The sequence below is a fragment of the Protopterus annectens genome, chromosome 3.part0 (assembly GCF_019279795.1).
Source record: "Protopterus annectens isolate FY-2018-M chromosome 3.part0, PAN1.0, whole genome shotgun sequence".
Classification (NCBI taxonomy): domain Eukaryota; kingdom Metazoa; phylum Chordata; order Ceratodontiformes; family Protopteridae; genus Protopterus; species Protopterus annectens.
This window is the reverse complement of record NC_056731.1, coordinates 1,960,487,326-1,960,508,675: the sequence shown is the minus strand read 5'-3', so window position 1 is coordinate 1,960,508,675 and position 21,350 is coordinate 1,960,487,326. Positions and strand designations below refer to the sequence as shown.

General features: G+C 40.5%; 1 protein-coding gene across 1 annotated transcript in view; it reads right to left on the bottom strand.

The window, feature by feature from the left end:
* HHATL (hedgehog acyltransferase like) overlaps nt 1–21,350 on the bottom strand; it is a 691,105-nt gene that overhangs the window by 40,942 nt on the left and 628,813 nt on the right. The window contains exon 9 of the mRNA XM_044066045.1: nt 14,138–14,173. Within this exon, the coding sequence (XP_043921980.1) occupies nt 14,138–14,173 (36 nt within the window). The remainder of the gene's footprint in view (nt 1–14,137; nt 14,174–21,350) is intronic.

The following is a 21,350-nucleotide window of genomic DNA, read 5'->3' as shown; positions in this document are numbered from 1 at the left end:
CAAAGCCAGTGTGCCGAACAGTCACAGCTCTTAAGGCTAAACAACACACCTGATACACTTGTAATAGGTGACTCTATCGTCAGGCACACTGACGTCCCGCTCACCAGGCTGAACAAGGAGAAGGTCACGGTGAGCTGCCTGTCAGATGCTAGGATCCACCACATAACACAAGCACTCAGGTCACTCCAAGGCAAGTACAAATATGACTCAGTCATTGTCCATGTTGGTGTGAATGACTTGAGACGTACCTCCCTGGACTACATGAAAAGAGACATAGAGGAGCTCTCTGAGCAAGTAGCCCAGGCCGGTATGACCCTGACCTTGAGTAGCATCTTACCCTCACCAAGAATGATGCCACAATATGAAGACAAGATGATCAATTTCAACAATTGGCTTAAGTATTGGGGTCATTCAAAGGGGATCCAATGCCTGTCAGCCTGGGATGACATGCTCGACAAGCCACGATGCTTCCCTAGGGACGGCTTGCACCTGTCACCCTGGGCTTTGGATATTGGCAAAGGCTCTTGCTACCCCATAGTGCCTTTTTAGGCAAGGCTCAAAAGACAAACCCACCTCCATAGGTATCACAAGGGATAAGAAACTAAGAGTAATGCTACTCAACGCCAGAAGTCTAAACTTCAAGATGCACTCACTTGAAACTCTCCTTAGCATGGAGAACATCGATATCTGTGCAGTAACAGAAACCTGGTTCAAGGCTCCGGAGAGCACCCCAGCACTACCAGGTTATACCTCATACCATGCTTTTCGGCCCCAAAACTTGGACCGAACCACAAAAGGAGGGGGAGTATCAATATTCGTCAAAGATACCCACACCTCCAGGTTGGTGGCACAGCACGAAGCATCAGAGACTATCCATGTGCAACTAACAGTAGGTAAAACTGCCTTCCAGTTTATAGCCTGCTACAGACCACCCTCCCAAACACAGGAACCCCACTCGGCCTTCCTGAGAATACTGGAAAATATGAAGGTCTCTCCGAACACCACTATATTGGGCGACTTCAACTACCCAAACATAGACTGGGAGCATTACTCTAGCTCCAACACCCTAGCCCAAAGGTTCCTAGAATTTATAAACTCAAATGCTATGGAACAACTTGTTACCACTCCCACAAGAGGGGAAAACATACTGGACCTGTTCATCACCAACATGGGGACACTATGCTCCAGACCAGAAGTGTATCCCTCACTGGTAAGATCAGACCATAAACTAAACTCACTGGATATTCACATCCCGACCCCCACCCCCTGCCCAGAAAACCACAGTGAAAAACTTCTTTAAAGCAAATTTCACACGCCTCAAAACTGAGGTGAAATCCTTCAAAGCCCCCGGGCCTGTGGAAAATACGCCCCAGACCGCAGAATCCTTTATAAACGCATTCTATGAACACCTTCAGGAATGCATGGATCATGCAATCCCAAATAAAACCAAGACCCAATCCTCCAAAGGCAGACGTCCTGTCTGGTGGACCCCAGCCATAAACAAACAATACAATAGAAGGAGAAAGCTACTACATAATAGAGCAAAATCCCAAAAAGGGAAGGCATCTCTGATCAGTATTAGCAAAAAACTACGGGCACTCATAAAATCGTCTAAGGCCAGCTTCGAGAGAAAAATTGCACAGGACACTAAGGATAATCACAAGGCTTTCTTTAGTTATGTTAGGAACCTGGGTGGGAATTCCCAGATATGCTCAGAATTAGTCCAAAATGACAAAAAATACACCGAGCCCACAGACATTGCCAACATCCTAGCTGACATGTTCAATGCAAACTTCTCCCCCCCCTCCCCACCAAAAGGGCAAATATCTATCCCAACAGAGTGCTGTCCCCCTGACATCTCAGATGCTCAGGTAAGAGCCGCCCTCTCCAAAGCAAAAAACACAGCATCAATGGGACCAGATGGTGTCCCGGGCTGCGTCCTACATGAACTCCAAGAAGAGCTAAACCCAAACATAAAACTACTGTTCAATCTTAGCCTTACTACAGGATATATCCCCAAAGAGTGGCGTACAGCAAAAGTGGTCCCTCTCCACAAAGGTGGTGCCTCAACGGATCCTGGAAACTATCACCCCATAAGCCTGACTAGCTTGGTCTGAAAAGCTATGGAAAGGATCATCATGGACCTCATAAATAAACATATTGGGGACCTACAGACACTGGATCCTACCCAGTTTGGCTTTGTTAAGGGCAGATCCTGCCTCTTAAACCTGGTTGATTTCTTTGAAACAGTCACCAAGGCCATTGACGAGGGGAAAGTGGTCCACACAGCCTACCTGGACCTCACAAAAGCCTTCGATACAATACCCCACTCAGGCATTATAGATAAGCTCACCAGCTTGCTCACCAGCTTAAATATAAACCCCTATGTCACTAGATGGGTTGCAAACTGGTTCAAGGACAGAACCCACATGGTTAGAATTGCTGGAGCCATGTCAGACTCCAAACCAGTTACAAGTGGCGTCCCACAAGGCTCAGTCCTGGGACCTCTCTTGTTGGGTATATATTTCTCAGCAGTACAGGCCAACACGGAAGGACTGTGGCTGACCAAGTTCGCAGATGACTGCAAACTGAGCGCCATAATCAACTCTCCAGCTGACACAAGCATCCTCCAAAAAGGCCTCATAGAAACAGACAACTGGTGTCAGAGCCATGGCCTCAAGCTAAACGCCAAAAAGTGTATAGTCATCCCCCTTGGCAAAAACAAAGTGCCCACAAATTATCACATAGGTGGTAATCCATTAGGTACAGAAGAAGTCATTAGGGACCTGGGGACCCAAGTTGATAGCAATCTCTCATTTGACAACCACGTGGCCAAAGTGGTTAGAAAAACATTTTATATAGCCCACCTAATCATGAAGGGATTCACATCTAGATCAGGGGAGGTCATCGTTCCTCTTTACTCATCCCTCATCAGGCCCATAATTGAGTACAATGCCCCTTTTGGGATGTACCTTACCAGACACCTGCAGCAACTGGAAAGACCCCAAAAGTACCTCACCAAGAGGATCAAAGGGCTCAAACAGATGCCATATGCTGCCCGGTTAAAGAAACTCCAGCTCTACTCAGTGGCATACCACCTGCTCAGAGGCGATCTGTGCCTGATGTATAAAGCCATGTCCAACCCGGAATTAATGGACATGCTGCACCTCAGAAAATCCAAATTCCATCAAGCTACGCGCTCGAGAGACTTGAACCTCAGCACTGAAATAAATAGGACATGCTGGAGGGACAGATTCATAACCCAGAGGCTCCCTTCACTCTGGAATAGAATCCCAGTCCAGGTTAGGCAGAGTCCCACATTGACTCTTTTCAAGAGGAATCTTGATGAGTGGATGGGAGATCATAGGTTTACCCCGGCTATCACTTCTGTGTCACTGTTAGACAGAGGCACAGTATACTAACCTCAAAAAAAGGCATAGCAAAATTAATTTAAAATGGGTGGCGAAAGCCAAACACACTCTGGCTAGGCTTATAAATGCTCTAGGGCAGATAGCCTAGTATGAACCTATGAACCTATGTTTAAGACCCTTGTTGAATCTGTTCATTGTATCCCAACTTTTACTTTGGTCTCCTGTTCACCTTCTGGTCCATCTCCCAGTGCTCTCTGCCTGTGTGCAATGACAGGCTAATGTCCTGGGTTCCCATCATGAAATAATCTTGAAAAACCTCTGGTGCACAATTAAGTTAAAATACAAATGCAGTGCATGCAACAAAAGCCTTTTAATGCTAACAACACACATTAGAACTCAGGGGACAATAAAGTGCTGCACATACACCTAATCATCATATTGGGTTTGACTGCATTGATGTGTGCAGCTTGCAGTGAAATGACTAATGTCAGAAATAGCAATGCCATCAGAACATGGAGTGAGCAACAGAGGGTGGGTATTGGGCTTAAAGTGAGCAGTTGAGCAGAAGAACTTAAACAAATAATTACATTTTTTTATTCAAATGAAGGTTTGTGCAGGAATGTTGGCCTGGAGCTTCAGCTTCATAAGTATCCTTCTTAATCTCACTCAGCAAATCTGCTGCAAGCTCTAGAGATTTCTATACAACATATAGATGATATAGTCAAGTCTACTAAGAAAAAATAAACCAGACAGCTCCTGTGATAAATATGTTCTTTTCAAGATGAAAATTGTATTTATTGAACCCAGAAGGAGCAGAGAAAATTAGAAGTTATGTACATACCATAACGTTCCATGTTAGTTGTCTTCTTTCGCCTTCTTTCTAGCTGGATGGGTTCGGAGCCGATCCTCGGCTCCGACTCGGCACTTGCTAAGCTCGAGAACTCATTTTACCAGCTCGAGGCAACCCTATATCCCATGATGCAAGGCGTGACTACCTCAGATCTCGTTTGGTAGCTAGAAGAAAACCCTGCCAAAAACACTTCTTCCCCAGGAAGAAGAATACTAACTGTAGGAGAAACTAGGCAAATAGCCACTAACAATATGACTCTTCCTACTGAGAACTTATGGAAAGAGTGACAACACCCCCAACAAAGAGAAGGTACAACCTCAAGATCCATCCAGGCCAGGGGGAAGGAGGGAGGGACGCAAGAAAGAAGGCGAGAGAAGACAACTAACATGGAACGTTATGGTATGTACATAACTTCTAAATGTTAAGTTGTCAAACTCGCCTTCATTCTTGCTGGATGGGACCGCATCCCTAGCACCTCTATCCTGGGTGGCTCAATGGAACAGACTCTTGAGAACTGTGGAACCAAACCTAGCCCTGTCCCTGGATGCCAAGTCCAATTTGTAATGAGAGACAAAGGTGTGAGGAGTGGCCCAAGTGGCTGCTGCACAAATGGTGTCAATAGGTAGCCTATCCTGAAAAGCTGTGGATGTGGACAGGCTCCTGGTAGAATGCGCTTTTGGTTTTGAGGATAGTTGCTTGCCTCTAAGATGATAAACATAAGAAATAATAGAAGACAGCCATCTGGATAAGGTCACTTTAGAGACTGGGAGACCTTTTCTGTTCTCTGCATAAGAAAGGAATAGTTGATCAGATTTTCTGAATTGTTTAGTTCTGTCCAAATAATATCTGAGTTGATGATGGACATCTAAGCAATGGAGTTTTTGTTCAGCTTTGTCTGAATAATTAGGGAAAAAAACTGGTAAATCAATAGATTGGTTAAGATTTGTCTGGGAAGCAACTTTGGGCAAAAAAGATGGATTAGTTCTTAAAGATACCCTATCTTTGTGAAAAATCAAGTAAGGGGAACGGACACAGAGGGCCTGAAGTTCAGACACCCTTCTAGCTGAAGTAACAGCAACCAAGAAAATTGTTTTCCAGGAAAGAAACTTTAAGGAACATGTAGCAGCCAGTTCGAAGGGGGGTAGAATCAAGGATGCCAGCATTAAATTCAAATCCCATTGCGGAGGAGGATCTCTGATTGGAGGTTTCAGGAGAAAAATACCTCTAAGAAAAGCTTTGCAAAGCTTGTGGGACATTATGCTTTGATCAGCCAAACCAACGTGAAAATTAGAGATTGCTGCCAATTGGACTTTAACAGTAGAAGAAGAAGATCCTGATTGAAAGATCTCTGCTAAGAAGTCCAAAATTGAATGAAGTGGAGCAGTAAAGGGATCTATGTGTTTAGACTTCGCCCAAAAGGAAAAACGTTTCCACTTACTAGCATAAATCTTTCTGGTGGAAGACTTAAGAGAAGCTACTATGATGTCCCTAATGGGGTTAGAGATCATAGGAAGCCTGGCTAAGGAAGGAAGTGGAGCAACCAAGCAGTGAGGTTGAGAGAGTGAATGGCCCGGTGAGGATGACCCGACTGGTGGGTCAGAAGATCTGGAACTGGGTCCAGATGCCAAGGCTGGGCCAGAAGATGACGATGCAGGGACAGAAACCAAATTTGTCGAGGCCAGTAAGGGGCAATGAGGATCAACTTGGCTCTCAATACAGTAGCTTTCTGAATAACTTGAGGTATTATTGGAAATGGAGGAAAAGCATACAGAAGTCCCCGGGGCCAGTCCTGGGTTAGAGAGTCTCTCGGGGAATGACCTGGTAGAGGAAAGAGGGTGAAGAAGTCCGGGCATTTGCTGTTTTGGGGTGTAGCAAAAAGGTCGCAGGAAGGGAAACCCCACTTCTGAAAAATCTCGTCCACTACCGATTGCTTGAGAGACCACTCGTGTGGCATGAGAATAGCTCTGCTCAGCCTGTCCGCTAAGAGGTTGGATCTCCCGGGGATATGCGTTGCTATCAGAAACCGATGAGAGGAGATCGCCCATTGCCAAAGTCTGAGAGCTTCTCGACATAGTGGGTAGGACCTGGTCCCGCCCTGCTTGTTGATATACCAGACTACAGACATGTTGTCCGTCTGAACTGCAATAGTCCCTACGGGAAGAAAGTCGTTGAGGGCTTGCAACATTAAAAGCACTGCTCTCATCTCTAGGACATTTATGTGCAGATGGTATTCTATGGGTTGCCAAGTCCCATGGACCATCCTGCCCTGATAATGCCCCCCCACCCGATCAGAGAGGCATCCGTAGTGACTGTGGCAACCGGAACTGGGGGAAGAAAAGGTCGGCCCTGATGGAGCAGAGGAGAAGACATCCACCAGGTTAGATGACTCTTGCACGACTGTGTTACAAAAATCTCGTGACTCATGGGGAGTTGCTGGAAAGACCACTGAGCGAACAACATCCACTGCAGAAGACACATGTGGAAGCAGGCCAATGGCAGAAGAACAATGGCCGCAGCCATAAGACCCAGAACCTTCAGGACAAATTTGGCTCTGATCTTCCTGCTGAGTAATATGATCCGAACATACTTCTGAATGTCCAGAATTCTTTGTTCTGTTAGTCTGGCTGACATGCTGACAGTGTTTAATTCTGCGCCTATAAAGGTAATAGATTGGCAAGGTGACAGAAGATTTTTCGAAATTTATTGAGATCCCCAATTGTTTGCAGGTTTTAAGAGTGTGGTCTCTGGCCTTCAGAAGTTGATGCCTGGTGGTGGCGGAGAGGAGCCAGTCGTCTAGATACGGAAACACCTGGAATCCCTGATGTCTCAGATGAGCTGTAACCACTGCCATGCATTTGGTAAACACTCTGGGGGCTGAAGTGAGGCCAAAGGGCAGGGCTCTGAATTGAAAATGACTGGACTCCAGCCGAAAGCGGAGAAACCTTCTGGAGCTCCTGTGAATCTTTATATGATAGTACGCATCCTGAAGGTCTATTGAGCACATCCAGTTGTCCTTGCCCAAAAAGGGTAGAATGGACTGAAGCGTGACCATCCGGAACCTTGCCTTCTTGACAAACTTGTTTAGTTTGCTGAGGTCTAAAATTGGTCTCCAATCTCCCGTCCTTTTGGGGACCAAAAAGAATCTTGAGTAGGTGCCGGATCCTACTTGGTCTGCTGGGCACTATTTGGATGGTTCTTTTTGCTAGGAGTTTTGATACCTCCTTTTTTGCCAATTCCCTTAGACCGGGTGAGACGTCTGGAAGGGAATGATGAGGAACGGGATACCTCTCGAACGGGATATTGTAGCCCTCGGATATGATTGACTGTACCCATTTGTCTTGAGAGAGGGAACGCCAGGCTATTGGGTACAGAGACAATCTTCCCCTGACTGCCTCCAAGGGTGGGCAGTCGGGCAACACCTCAGGGATGCTGGAAGGGTTTATCAGGGAGAGTCTCCCTGCTACCCTGATTCTACAGACCCCCCCCCCTGCCCCTAGGGCAGCGCCTATTATTATTACCTCCTCTGCCTCTGGGGGTAAACTGACCACGTGTATCTGGCATGACACCTTGAGATTTACAGAACCACATTTTCCCTCCCTTCTGACCCTTAGGATAGGGTCTTGAAGGGGTGGAGAAATGGACTCCTACGGCAGAAAGGGTCTTGCCGTCTTGCTCACACCTGGTCAATGTATCCTTCACCTGAGGCCCGAACAAAGCCGAACCGTCAAAGGGGGTATTGGTGAAGGACACCTTAAAAGGGTCTGCAAAATTACAAAGCCGCATCCAGGCCTGATGCCTAAGTGCCACTCCTGTACCTGTGGCCCTACTCGCCCCATCGGCTGCATAAGAAATGAGCCGCATGGAGGAGTTAGTCAAAGAATTGAGGATTCCTAGCTGTGAGGCAATCTTTTCCTGAGCCCCAGCCGCCGAAGGATCCTGAACCACTTCACCTAGTTCCTTGAGAATGTCTCTCTGAAGTCTGGTAAAGTGACAAAGGTAGTTCAGTGAACGCATAGCAAAGGTCGCTGAAGAAAACATCCACTTGCCATACCTGTCCATGGTCCTAGAATCCTTATTAGGAGGATGGACAGGCACAGAAGGATCAACAAGTTTCTTCTTGGTGGCCGCCGCCACCACCATAGCATCAACAGGAACGCCCTTAGAAAGAAACTGTTTGTCTGCAGGGGCTGTAATGAATTTGGAGGGCCTCCTAGGAACTGGTTCGACAGAATCCGGGGCTGCCCATGCCTTCCGAGCCACTACTTGCATGAGTGGGTCGAAAGGCGGAGACACCCAGGAGGTGAAGGGTCGAGATCCGAAAGCCTCCAGGTATACCGACTCATCCTCGGAGGGATTAATGGAAGGCCAGTTCCCCCTCTGCTTAAGGAGTTCCAGGATGTCTGAAAAGGAGACATCCTCAGAGGGGGACCGTGGGGAACCCTCCAACTCATCTAAGTCGGTATCTGATGTAGTAGACTCAGGGGAGTCTGTGTGCTTCCTCTTACACATCCTCTTACGTGGGGGTTCTGCTGCAGGATCAGGAGAAACCTCGGAAGAGGAAGTTATTCCCAATGGGGAAACCTGGGGCGATAGATCTCTGGGTCCGGGAGCAAGAGACTGGCAAGAGACATCAACAGGCACCGAAGATGGAGGAGCTAAAGGAATAGACCGTTGACCTAGCTCAGGGGCTAGGACACTCCTCATCACCTCGAAGGCTCCTCTCCCAGGGAGGCCAGAAGAATCCCACTCCGAAGAAACAGGAATCCCCGGCCCCACCGAAAGAGAAGGCCTGAAGCCGATGTCGGTGCCGAGCTCACCAATGCCGAAGCTCCAAGAGGGAGAGCAGGGTCAGACAAGGGTCCGATGCCACTCGCCCCCTCGGAGCCGACAAGGGAGACTCGACGACCGGATCCCTCCAAAGAAGGTCTCATGGAGGAGATCGGAGCCGAAGACATCGGAGCCGAAAGGGGAAGTATCGGCTCCGGCGCACCCACAGTCACCGTTCCGAGAAGCTCCGGCTCCGAACTCTGAAGGAGAGTCGGAGGAGGAAGTTCAGGGGGATGAGAAATAGCAGCTATGGAGCATTTGGGCTAGTGCCTGTGACTTCAACAGTCTGCTTACCACCCTCTCTAAATCGTGGTCTGAAAGCCTGGAAGATCTTGAAGATCGGCTCCGATGGCTCCACTCCAACAAAAGAGGAGACCCCGGTGCCGAACGAATCGACTCCAGGGAAGGAGACCGAGATCTCTTCCTGGATGGAGCCATCGGAGCTGATGACCCCTTGGCTCCAGATGGAGCCGAAGACTTGTCGGCTCCAATACTGGATAAAGAAACGTTGGCTCCGGCCGGAGCCGACAAAGTAATGGGTACTTGTGTGTCGTTGCCGGACGGAGTGGACATAATCTCCAAGGTAGAAAGATCGGCTCCAGCTGGAGCCGATCTTGACTCCGAAGGAGTCGGAGCCACAGCCGAAGGCTTAGAAACTGAAGCCTGGGCTCTAGATGGCTTAGAGGGTTTAACCGACCCAGCCTTGGTCGGAGAACCCTCTGGCTTTAACAAGCCATGAAGAATTAATTTATTTCTTCATTCCTGCAGGACTCTCTGGCTAAAGGAGTGACAAATGGCACAGGAGTCCTGCAGGTGTAAAGGCCCCAGGCAATACACACAAGAAGTGTTACCGTCTGTCAGAGACATTTTCTGACAGCACGAGTCACACTTCTTGAAGCCTGAGACCTTTACCTCTTTAGACATACTAATGTCCAAAAAAGAGACAAACACACAACAATCACACAGTTAATCCCCAAAAAACACACACACACAACCTGACAGGAATTAACTGAGGGGGTGGCTTAAGGCCTGAAGGCAAAAAAAAATCCTAACGTAAATGAAGGGAATATAGGGTAGTAAGTATAAGGTCATAAGTATGAAAAATATACCCAATAAAGGACCAATAGAAAAAAGGAAAACAAACTCTGACTAATCTCTGAAATATTTGAAAATTTACCTCAGCTGGTAAAAAGGAGACCTCTTCGCGAAGCGGCAAACGAGATCTGAGGTAGTCACGCCTTGCATCATGGGATATAGGGTTGCCTCGAGCTGGTAAAATGAGTTCTCGAGCTTAGCAAGTGCCGAGTCGGAGCCGAGGATCGGCTCCGAACCCATCCAGCAAGAATGAAGGCGAGTTTGACAACTTAACATTGGCTTTTTCTCACATTATTATAATGTCCCCTTGATTAGACATAATGAAAAGAAGCAATGAAACAAGAACATATTCCAACACAACTAAACAACTTCTTTGGTTACACTATGTTTAAAGGAATAAAAAAAGTGCATTAGTTTGATCAAAATTTCTTGAAAACATATTTGGTATATTTGTGCTTTTAATGTTTTTCTTTGCATACTCCTAGTTTACACCCATACCCCCTTATGGTGCCCAGAACTGTTTTTGCATCTGACTTCTTTAACTAAGTGACTTACTAGCTAATAATAGATTCATAGGTAGGTACTAGGCTATTGGCCCTAGGGCCTATATAAGCCTAGCCAAAAAGGTACACTGGCTTTTGTCACTCAAGAAAATGATTTCCTATGTCCCTGTCGAGCAGAGCCACAGAAGTGATCCTCGGGTGAATTTCCTATCTCCCATCCAGTCATCAAAATTTTTCTTGAAGAGTGCTAATGAGGAGCTTTGTTTGATATTGATAGGTAGTTTGTTCCAGAGTATGGGAAGTCTCTGGGACAGGAATCTATCCCTCCATCATGTTCTGTTTATTGTTGTGACAAAGTTTAAGTCCCTAGAACATGTAGCTCAGAGGGATTGGGATTTCTTTAAGTGGAGCATGTCCAATAGCTTTGGGTTTGACATAGCTTTCCATGTTAGGCAGAGATTGCCTCTGAGTAGGCGGTATGCGATGGAGTAAAGCTGGAGTTTTTTGAGACGGTCTGCAAAGGGCATCTGTTTGAGGCTGGTAATCCTCTTTATGAGGTATTTCTGCGGTCTTTCCAGTTGTTGTAGATGTCTTGTGAGGTACATACCAAAAGGGACACCTTATTCTATAATAGGTCTAATGAGTGATGAGGAGAGGGGAACAATGACCTCTTTTTTCCTGGATGAAAAGCCTTTTGTGATGAGGTGTGCCACATAGAAGGATTTCCTGACTACTGTGGCGATTTGATCATCAAAGGAGAGACTACTGTCCACATGTGTCCCAAGGTCTCATCACACTTTCGATGTTAAGTAGACTACCGCCTATGTGGTAGTTCATGGGTACAGAGTATTAGAATAGGCAGTATTAGAAAGGGAAAGAAGTTATTAATAAAATTACATCAAGATTGTTAGTCTAGCATGTCCTGTAGTGTAAAAATTAATCTTTGTTTGACACTTATTATTCATATTTTCATATTTATGCTCATATTTTCAAAACAATTCACTGACAGTGCTGGCTTATATCACACTATACTGAAAATATTACAAGTTGTTTATTAGCAATTATGAAAATAAGCAATATTTCCATATGCACTTAGTATTTCAACAAACAAGTGACTTACAAACTGTTGGTGACTTTAAAAGAAACCTTAGATGTTGAAGGCAGCTTTCTTTGATATTTGTACTGCAAGTTGCACATCTTGAGTGATATCTAGTATAATTTGTATTGCTAATTATACAATTAAGCTTGTTTTCATATTTCTGTAATTATCTCAATAAACATGTATTTGAAGAAGTTTTTGTCATGATGTTCAGATTCCTGTCCCAGAGACTTCCCATACTCTGGAATAAACTACCTAGCTATATCAAACAAAGCTCCTCATTAGCACTCTTCAAGAAAAATCTTGATGACTGGATGGGAGATAGGAAATTCACCCCGGGGATCACTTCTGTGACTCTGCTTGACAGGGGCACAGGAAAATAATTTTCTTGGGTGGCAAAAGCCAGGGTACCGTTTGCTAGGCTTATATAGGCCCTTGGGCCAATAGCCTAGTACCTACCTATGAACCTATGAACCTATGTAAAAGCGTATCTGGTTAAGAAAAATACTCTAACAATATAAGTCTAGGTAGTACAATTTTTCAAGATATGAAAATTTGTGAAAGTTTAGAAAAATATAATTTAGAGTTTAAATGCATTATAATACATTACAGCATTTATGGAAAAGGCTATGAACCTATGGGCTATTATCACTGCAAAGAATACTTCTTACTGATAACATTGCCATTTGTACAGTTTTTATTGTTCACAAGGCATTTACAGTTGTTTATCTTATGCTTTTTAAGTTTAATTTTCAAAAAATGCTCTGGAATGCAAGATGTGTTTAGCCTGCTAGAGGTGTGACATTCCATACCACATAGGTGTTAATGAGTTAAATACTTAGACCGAAACATTTCTTTGAAACTCTAGATGAACATGGCATTGTTGAAAGTTATGGACATAGCTTTGATTTTTGCAAACGTTTGATGCAAATTGTTGATTTATACACATATTTTTGTGAAGGCACAAGCTCCCTGCTGCTCATCTTCGGGGGAGGGGGGGCTTTAACTAACATACTTCAATAGGCTTAATTACTACTGCAAGACAGCAGCATTTCTATGAAAGCCCAAATGCCTTCTTTTGTTTTGTATTTGTCTTTGCTTCTTTCTCTGAGTTACAGTAATTTTGGAATGAGAATATTTATACTTGGAGAGTATAGGGGTAGTCCTCTTTATGAGGTGTAGTGAGGCTTGTCCCTTGCAAAATCAGGCTTTAATATGGATTTCTTTCTTAATTTGTATTGTAGACAGAATATATTCGAGTTGTAACTAGGTTATAGTGGCATTTTTTATGTTTTAAGTATTCTCCTTTCAGGGATAGTGTGCATCAGACTAACCCCACTTAGGCATGTATATTCAAATATTTTTGTTTCAAGCAATTGTGTTCCAGCAAACAATGGCTACTGTATATGTTAGCTTATTGGAAATGTTTTCTGATTAGAAAATCGACTATACATTTGAGGAAATTGGACATCAATATGCATTTCAGTGCCATACACACATTAATTGATTAATTTATTCATTCATTTCCATTCACCCCTTTAATTCAGTCCCATATGGTAGCTAAAGCCTAGCTCAGCATTCAGTGATTGCAAAGCAGAGAAAATAATCATGGATAGAATGTCAGGCTATAACAGAACACACACTCGAACATACGCACACATACACACATGCGCACGCGTGCACACACGCATGCACACACGCTCACGCACACACCCACACATACACAAGCGCACCTTGGGATATGTGAGGAAATGGAAGCAGCAGTAAACATCACATAGATTGGGGGGGGGGCTGGCATTTTCTGCAGAGAATGCACTTCATTTGAAGAGCAGACTAAACTAAAAGTGCTACAAGGCAGAAACATCACCTACTGTAGTACTGTGTTGCCCTTTTCTAAGTATGAATTAAACTTTTACTGAAGGTTAACATGAACAGAAGTAAAAGAGTGTGTAATTCTTAGTGAATGGTGTAGTTTTAATTGGTTAATTCTAAGTTAAATAACAACATATTGGAATGACAGACTGTTTCCAGTTGGATTTTACCATACCAAGTAGCTAGATCCATGAAAGTTCCTTCTGTCTGTCTTTCCAACCCCATTACTGTAATAATATGACACTGTATGTCAGTTAGATTACCTTTGGATGTATACATTCGGATTAAAAACAAAGCAAACAATTATCTGAACTTTACTCCTTGTTTCCTGAGATGGTCTTGACTGGAAAGACATGATACAGATACAAAACAAAAATGTTTCAGGCATAGATAAAAACAAAGTTTGTGCAATCTGGGTAAAGAGAGAGCAAAACAAACATTATATATATATATATATATATATATATATATATATATATATATATATATATATATATATAACAATTTGGTGAATACTTACCTGCATAGCCAGTCATTTATTCCTCTGTCAAAGTGCCTGCATGAAATAAACAAAAAGACAATCAGTATGAAGCAGAAAACTCCAAACAAATCAATGTAGCGACCTGTTGTTTTTGTTATTGTCCTTGTCCAAGTCTAGCTAGCATTTTATTTATTTGTTTTTTTATTCATTCATTAATTTGGTGAACGGAATCATCTAACAGGGACTTGTTTTCACCACAACACTAAAAAGTACATTAGCATGTATTAGCATATTTTCCAGTAGAGTACATATATGCGTCAAAAAATCAATGCCTTTGCCTTTATACAACAGCTTAATAATTGCTGAATTGGTACTTAAAAGGTATTAAAATATACCTGCATTGGAATTTTGTTAGAAATTCTAATGCCAAATATATGCTGAATTTTATATATATATATATATATATATATATATATATATATATATATATATATATATATATATATCTCTCTCTCTCTATATATATATATATATATTCTTCTTCTCTTTCGGCTGTTCCCATTAGGGGTCGCCTTTCCATTTCTTACTGTCCTCTGCATATTGCTGTGTCATGCCAATCACCTGCATGTCCTCTTTCACCACATCCATAAACCGTATCTTAGGCCTTCCTCTTTTCCTCTTACCTGGCAGCTCCATCCTTAGCATCCTTTTCCCAATATACCCAGAATCCCTCCTCAGCACATGTCCAAACCAATGCAATCTCGCCTCTCTGACTTTGTCTCCAAACCGTCCAACCTGAGCTGACCCTCTAATATACTGATTCCTAATCCTGTCCATCCTTGTCACATCCAGTGCACATCTTAACATCCTTAACTCTGCCACTTCCAGCTCTGACTCCTGCCTTTTTGTCAATGCCACCGTCTCCAAACCATATAACATAGCTGGTCTCATTACCCTCTTGTAGACCTTCCCTTTCACTCTTACTGGTACCCGTCTGTCACAAATCACTCCTGACACTCTTCTCCACCCATTCCACCCTGCCTGTACTCTCTTCTTCACCTCTCTTCCACACTCACCATTACTCTGAACTGTTGATCCCAAGTACTTAAACTCATCCACCTTCGCCAACTCTACTCTCTGCATCCTCGCCATTCCTCTATCCTCCCTCTCATTCACACACGCATATTCTGTTTTAGTTCTGCTGACCTTCATTTCTCTCCTCTCTAGAGCATATCTCCACCTCTCCAGGGTCTCCTCAACCTGGTCCCTACTCTCACTACAGATTACAATGTCATCTGCAAACATTATAGTCCATGGGGCCTCCTGTCTGATCTCATCTGTCAACCTGTCCATCACCACTGCAAATAAGAAAGGACTCAGAGCTGATCCTTGATGTAATCCCACCTCCACCGTAAACACATCTGCCACTCCCACTGCAGACTTTAACACTATCACACTACCCTCATACATATACTGTACCACTCTTACATACTCCTCTGCAACTCCTGACTTCCTCATACAATGCCACAACTCCTCTCTAGACACCCTATCATATGCTTTCTCCAAATCCACAAAGACACAATGCAACTCCTTCTTACCTTCTCTATATTTCTTTATATATATATATATATATATATATATATATATATATATATATATGGGTTCCGTTCAGAAGCTCGAAATACTGAAATCTCGAATTTCAGTATTTTGAGCCCAAGAAGCCGAATCCACATAATAGCAAAAGTTTAAAAGCGTGAAATTCAAAACCTTGAATACCGGAGGTTTTGAATTTCGTGCTTCTAAAGTCCCGCTATGGTTATGTATTCAAGTAAGTCTGTGTGTGTTAAGGGGTTTGGGTAGGGGCTGTGGTGTGTGTCAGAGTGTTTTTTGGCTGTGATGTGTGTGTGTGAAGCGAAAGTAGCTTGTGTGGTGGTGTTTTGTGTGTGTTTGTATGTAGTGCAACCTCGGAGTGAGAATATTTAAGTAGGGGGGTGTGGGGGTGCAGAGGGGGGCTTGCCCCCCTTCTTTCATGTAGTAGAGTGATTGTGTGTGTTTGTGTGGTGGATGGTGTTTGTGTGTGTGTGTGTGTGTGTGTGTGTGTGTGTGTGTGTGTGTGTGTGTGTGTAGTAAAACCACAAAATTCAAAAGTATTCGAGGTTTTGAATTTTGCAGTTTTTAGTTTTCGTTGTTTTGTAGATTTCACTTCTTGATCTCGAGACACTGAAATTCAAGATTTCAGTATTTTGAGCTTCTGAAGTGAATCCATATATATATATATTGGTATACAAGTGTGTATGCAATATTCTACATCAAATGGATGAAATATTAACATCTGTAATGTTTAAATGTTGATAACGCAACATTGACTGGCTTCTGCCCATGCTCCAAGGATTAACCTTAGAGCTTGCAAAATATAAAGCATTGTTTTGCAGGAGAGCAAGGCTCCATGCACCCCTTCATCCCCTGCTAAATATTATCTTCAAGATTGCACAGTCCCTGGGGAAAGAACAAATTCTCCTACCCAGTGATTGTCAGTCATGAGCACCTGTTGACCAAAGTGTGTCAACCAAACTCTTTTATATTTTTGATGCAAAATAGTCCCCCACCCTATGTTTCAAACTTGGTATAGCATATGTAATTGTTGATGGAATACATATTTCACATCCAAACTATAAGTTATGTAAGCATTTAATGTCACACACACACACACACACACACACACACACACACACACACACACACACACACACACACACACACACTAAGAGGCACACATAGATCACAGAGCTACAGACAGAAACACAAGCACACACATACACAAAGACACACTCATGCAGAGATACAGACAAACACACTCACACACATATATGCAGAAATCTATATCCACAAACACATTTACACACACACACACACACACACACACACACACACACACACACACACACACACACACACACACACACACACACACACACACACGGCTCCAAGCTGCTTTCTTGTAGTCACAGTATGGGCCATGACCACTACCATGGAGCTGAATAGGTGAATTCTGGCTTTGTTTTTGTTTTTTTTCAAAATTATTTTATTTTATTTAAGTTAAGATAGAATATAACAGAATAAATGAAAACATTTCACAAATTAAATATAAAGATACATACTTTAATAAAAAGGAAACAAAACAAACTATTTACATTATATGCATGTTGCCTGAGACTAAAATATATGCAAGTAAAGCAAGCTAATTAAAGGTTTAAAAATCAAATAATGTAAGTAAAACTAAGAATAAAAGGTTTCAGTGAGAGCAGATACTTTCAACCAAGGATTGTCTTTAGGTTTGTTAGAAAATATTGTATTATTTTTAGTTGCTATTTCATTGATAGCAGTGTCCTTTAAATATAAAAAAAAAATCTTCAAATTGTGGTGATAAAGATTTCTTCCAATTTCTTGTAATGATTTTCCTGACCACAGTGAAAATTGTCCAAGTTAAGTATGAAAAGTCTTTTTTCAAACTTTTAAATAATATTAGCTCTTTCGCAAGTGTGAAAGAATCCAACCACAATGCTTAAAAAATTCATAAACCTTTCCCCAAAATGAAATGTCAAACAGACAAAAAATATGTGTGACCAATCGGCATTGCAGTGTTTTTTACATCTCCAGCATTCAACTTCAGAATTTTTATTGAACTTAGCTAACTCTATTAGGGGTCAAAAGCTCTATAAATGAATTTCCAAGTAAATATTCTCCAATATAAAGACAAGGAAGTGCTTGAAACAGAAAAGATAATCTTTTTTTTGTGCCGATCAGATAAAGGGCTTTGATGTTCTTTTATAATGAAATTCCAAAATTTGTCTTTTAAAACACTAAAATCATTTGCTAATAGTGAGTGTAATATGGAAATCAAATAATTAATTTCCTTGTCTTTATAAACAATTTAATTAAACATTTTAACAAGTTTTGAAACTCATTACCCATAGAATTAAGTACATTAGAAAATGTAGTCGACTTAAAATAATAGCTACTTGCAAATAAGATAAATCTGTACTATTTAAATTCTAAACTCAAAGATTAAAAAAAAAATAATAATCCATCAAAACATTGATGCCAGCAAAAGAATTCTTGTTTTTCTCATTTATGCAGTATATAAAGTGGGACATTATGTGTAAGATTTTTCATTAAGGAAAATGGAATAAGAGTCTCGAACCAAAATTTATAATTTGAATTATTTGAGATTATTCTTTTAAAGAACTTTAAAATTTGATTTATATAGTTTCATTTTGTAGGAGGATAAATAGCAGTTTGTATATAATTACATATAAATATCCAGAATTGATTATAAAGTTTGTGAATATTAGCATTTAATATTTTCAATGTATTCACATTAAGTAGTTATAGTGTAAATGTTTCCAGTTTCTAATATAATTATTATCTAGCCAATTAAAAGATTGCTTAAGTATTATTGTTTTTGAATACATATTTATACTTGGAAAGTTAATGCCTCCAGACTTCTAGGCCTAAAATAATGATGAAAGTTCAGTCTAGGTTTATCCTGATACCATAAGCAATCTGACAGTAATTTATTTATTCTTTTAATTTGATTCTTATTAGGTGTCAGAATAAGAGATTGGGCTATATATAGACTTTTTTTAGAACTAATATATTTTTAATTATTAGTAATTTATCTTCAAATGTAATAATATTTTTATTACGGGAAAATTAGATTAGTTAATGCAGAAATTATTTTATTGTATTTAAAATTTAAAGTTTCTTCAGTAGTTTTGAAAATATGAATTCCTTAATAAAGTAAATTAGTAAGCTTTACTTATTATCTTATTATATGAGTTTAACAAATTTTTCCTACTGATTTGAAATTGTTTGAAATTGTTCTATAACATATTTCAGTTCTTTTAATGTATCACTTGAATTTTGGAGAGTTAGTAAAATGTCAGCAAATAGCATACTTTTTGATTTATATTGTTAATTAACCTCTAAGCCCTCAATCTCTAACTTAGAGTTAATCAAAATTGCAAAGATTTCAATAGCTAAATTGAATAATACAGGAGAATGAGGACATCCTTGCTTAGTTCCTTTAGTTATATTTATGAAGTTTGATGTAAATGGACCTAATTTTACATAAGCTTTGTTACTGTTATAAATGGATTTTAGCATTGAAATAAACTGAGGGGAAAAGCAATCAGAATTAGAGCTTTGAATAAGTAATTCCAATTTAAAGAATCAAATGTTTTTTTCAGTATTTAAGCTAGTAGAAAAATATTCAAGTTTTGTGCTATTCATAAGATCAATGAGAGTAATTAGTATTTTGATATTATCAGATGTTTGACTTTCATAAATAAAATAGGATTGATCTAATCTAATTAAACTGGGTAAAGCTGTTTTCAGTCTATTTGCAAAAATGGACAAAAAATTATAGTCTACATTTAATAAGGATATGATTCTATGGGTCTCATACTATTGAGTGAAAGCTCTTTTAACTGAAACCGAAACTACCGAGCACACTTTAGTGAAAGTACGTTTTCACCGAAAATGCACTTTTGCTAACATGAGCGCAAGAAAATAATGACAGAATGGCTGTTGCTGAGGTCACAGTATATTTCCTTTTCCCCACTGTAGTGCGATCTCAGAGTGAGAATATAAAAGTAGGGGGGTTGCCCCTTTGCACAAATGTGAGTACTGTTTTTTTTTAATTTATTTTTTTTTGCACACTTTAGTGAAAGTGCATTTTTGGTGAAAAGCACTTTTGCTAAAGTGTGTTTGGCCATTTACGTTTCATGGAAATGTAATGTCGTGCAATAGTCCTAGATCTGAGTCTATATGTAGAACAAAACTAAGGATTCTTGCCTTCCTTTTTGATTGGAATAATTAAAGAAATTTACAAGATGGGGGTGAGTTTTCTAGTTTCTGAATATCTATCATAACTTTGTGTAAATGTACAAAAATGTTTTGAGGAAATAATTTGTATAGTTCTGGAATAATACCATCATTTCTAGGAGCTCTGTTAGCTTTTATTTATTTATTTTTATTTACTTCCTGAAGTGTTATAGGTTTTAATAAACCAATTTTTGTAAGGGAGTGATTTTTTAATGTACAATTTATCTAACTCTGATGTTATATCTATTTCTTTATATGTAATATTTGGTTTCAAAATATGTAATAAGCTCTAAAAGCTTCTAAGATGTCTCCAATGTCAGTACATATATTTTTGTTGCTGGATTTTTTATTTCATTAATATTATTAGTTTGACATCTGATTCTTTCTGTAATATTTTTAGAAGTTTAGGATATCTTGAATATGAACTTATTGTTAATCTTTCATATTGCTGGTTCAGTTTTGTGAGCTATCAGTTCATTACATTTACTATTAAGGAGCTTTATTTCATCTTGGCAGCATAATGCTTCTCTCCTTTTTTCTTACTCTCCTTGTATAAATATAATAATACAAATATGTCATTGTGGCTTTATACCAAACAAAAAAGTGGCTCATGTCAGTATTTTGTCAAACTCTTACTGCAGCTCAAGAAGTAAAATGGGATAAAGAAGAAATGTTGTTGGTGAGTTTAGATGTAACAGAAGTATGTGATATGTTTAACAGGATCTAATTCCTCTGTCCAAGAAGTATCATGATGCTCCACAATTGTGCTATATAGGGGACTGAACATTTATACAGAAGGCAATCCTAACATTGATATCAAATGGTTGTAATCTTTCCCATTTTAGAACAATATCATGGGCTAAACAAGGATACCATTTATCTCTAGTTCTCTTTATTTTCCCACAAACCACAACTTGTATAATGTATCTAACCAGATTGCTGTTATAAATGCCAATAATATCATTATTTATGTTTTGGCACATACAGATGACCTACTGGTGACAGAAACATTAATCAAAATAAAATACAATAAAAAGATGCGTGAAAGAAATGAGCAAATGTTAGACTAAAAATTAATTAAAAAATAAAAAAGAATTATAATTTCTTTCTGTATGAATCAGCATAAATCAGAAGAAATACTGGTGGTTCTGGAATTCAAATTTGTGGGTGTAACCATCTCCAAATATATAGAGAGGACACTGAGGTTAGATGAATAACTGACAGTAAATAGATTAAAGCACTCAGAGTTAATGACAGGTTATAGTTATCATTGATAGGAGCAGTAAGTGTTATGAAAACCTATTTATTGCCTCAAATTTGATTTTCCAATGTAATAACTGATAGAAAAGGTACCATTTAGCTAGCT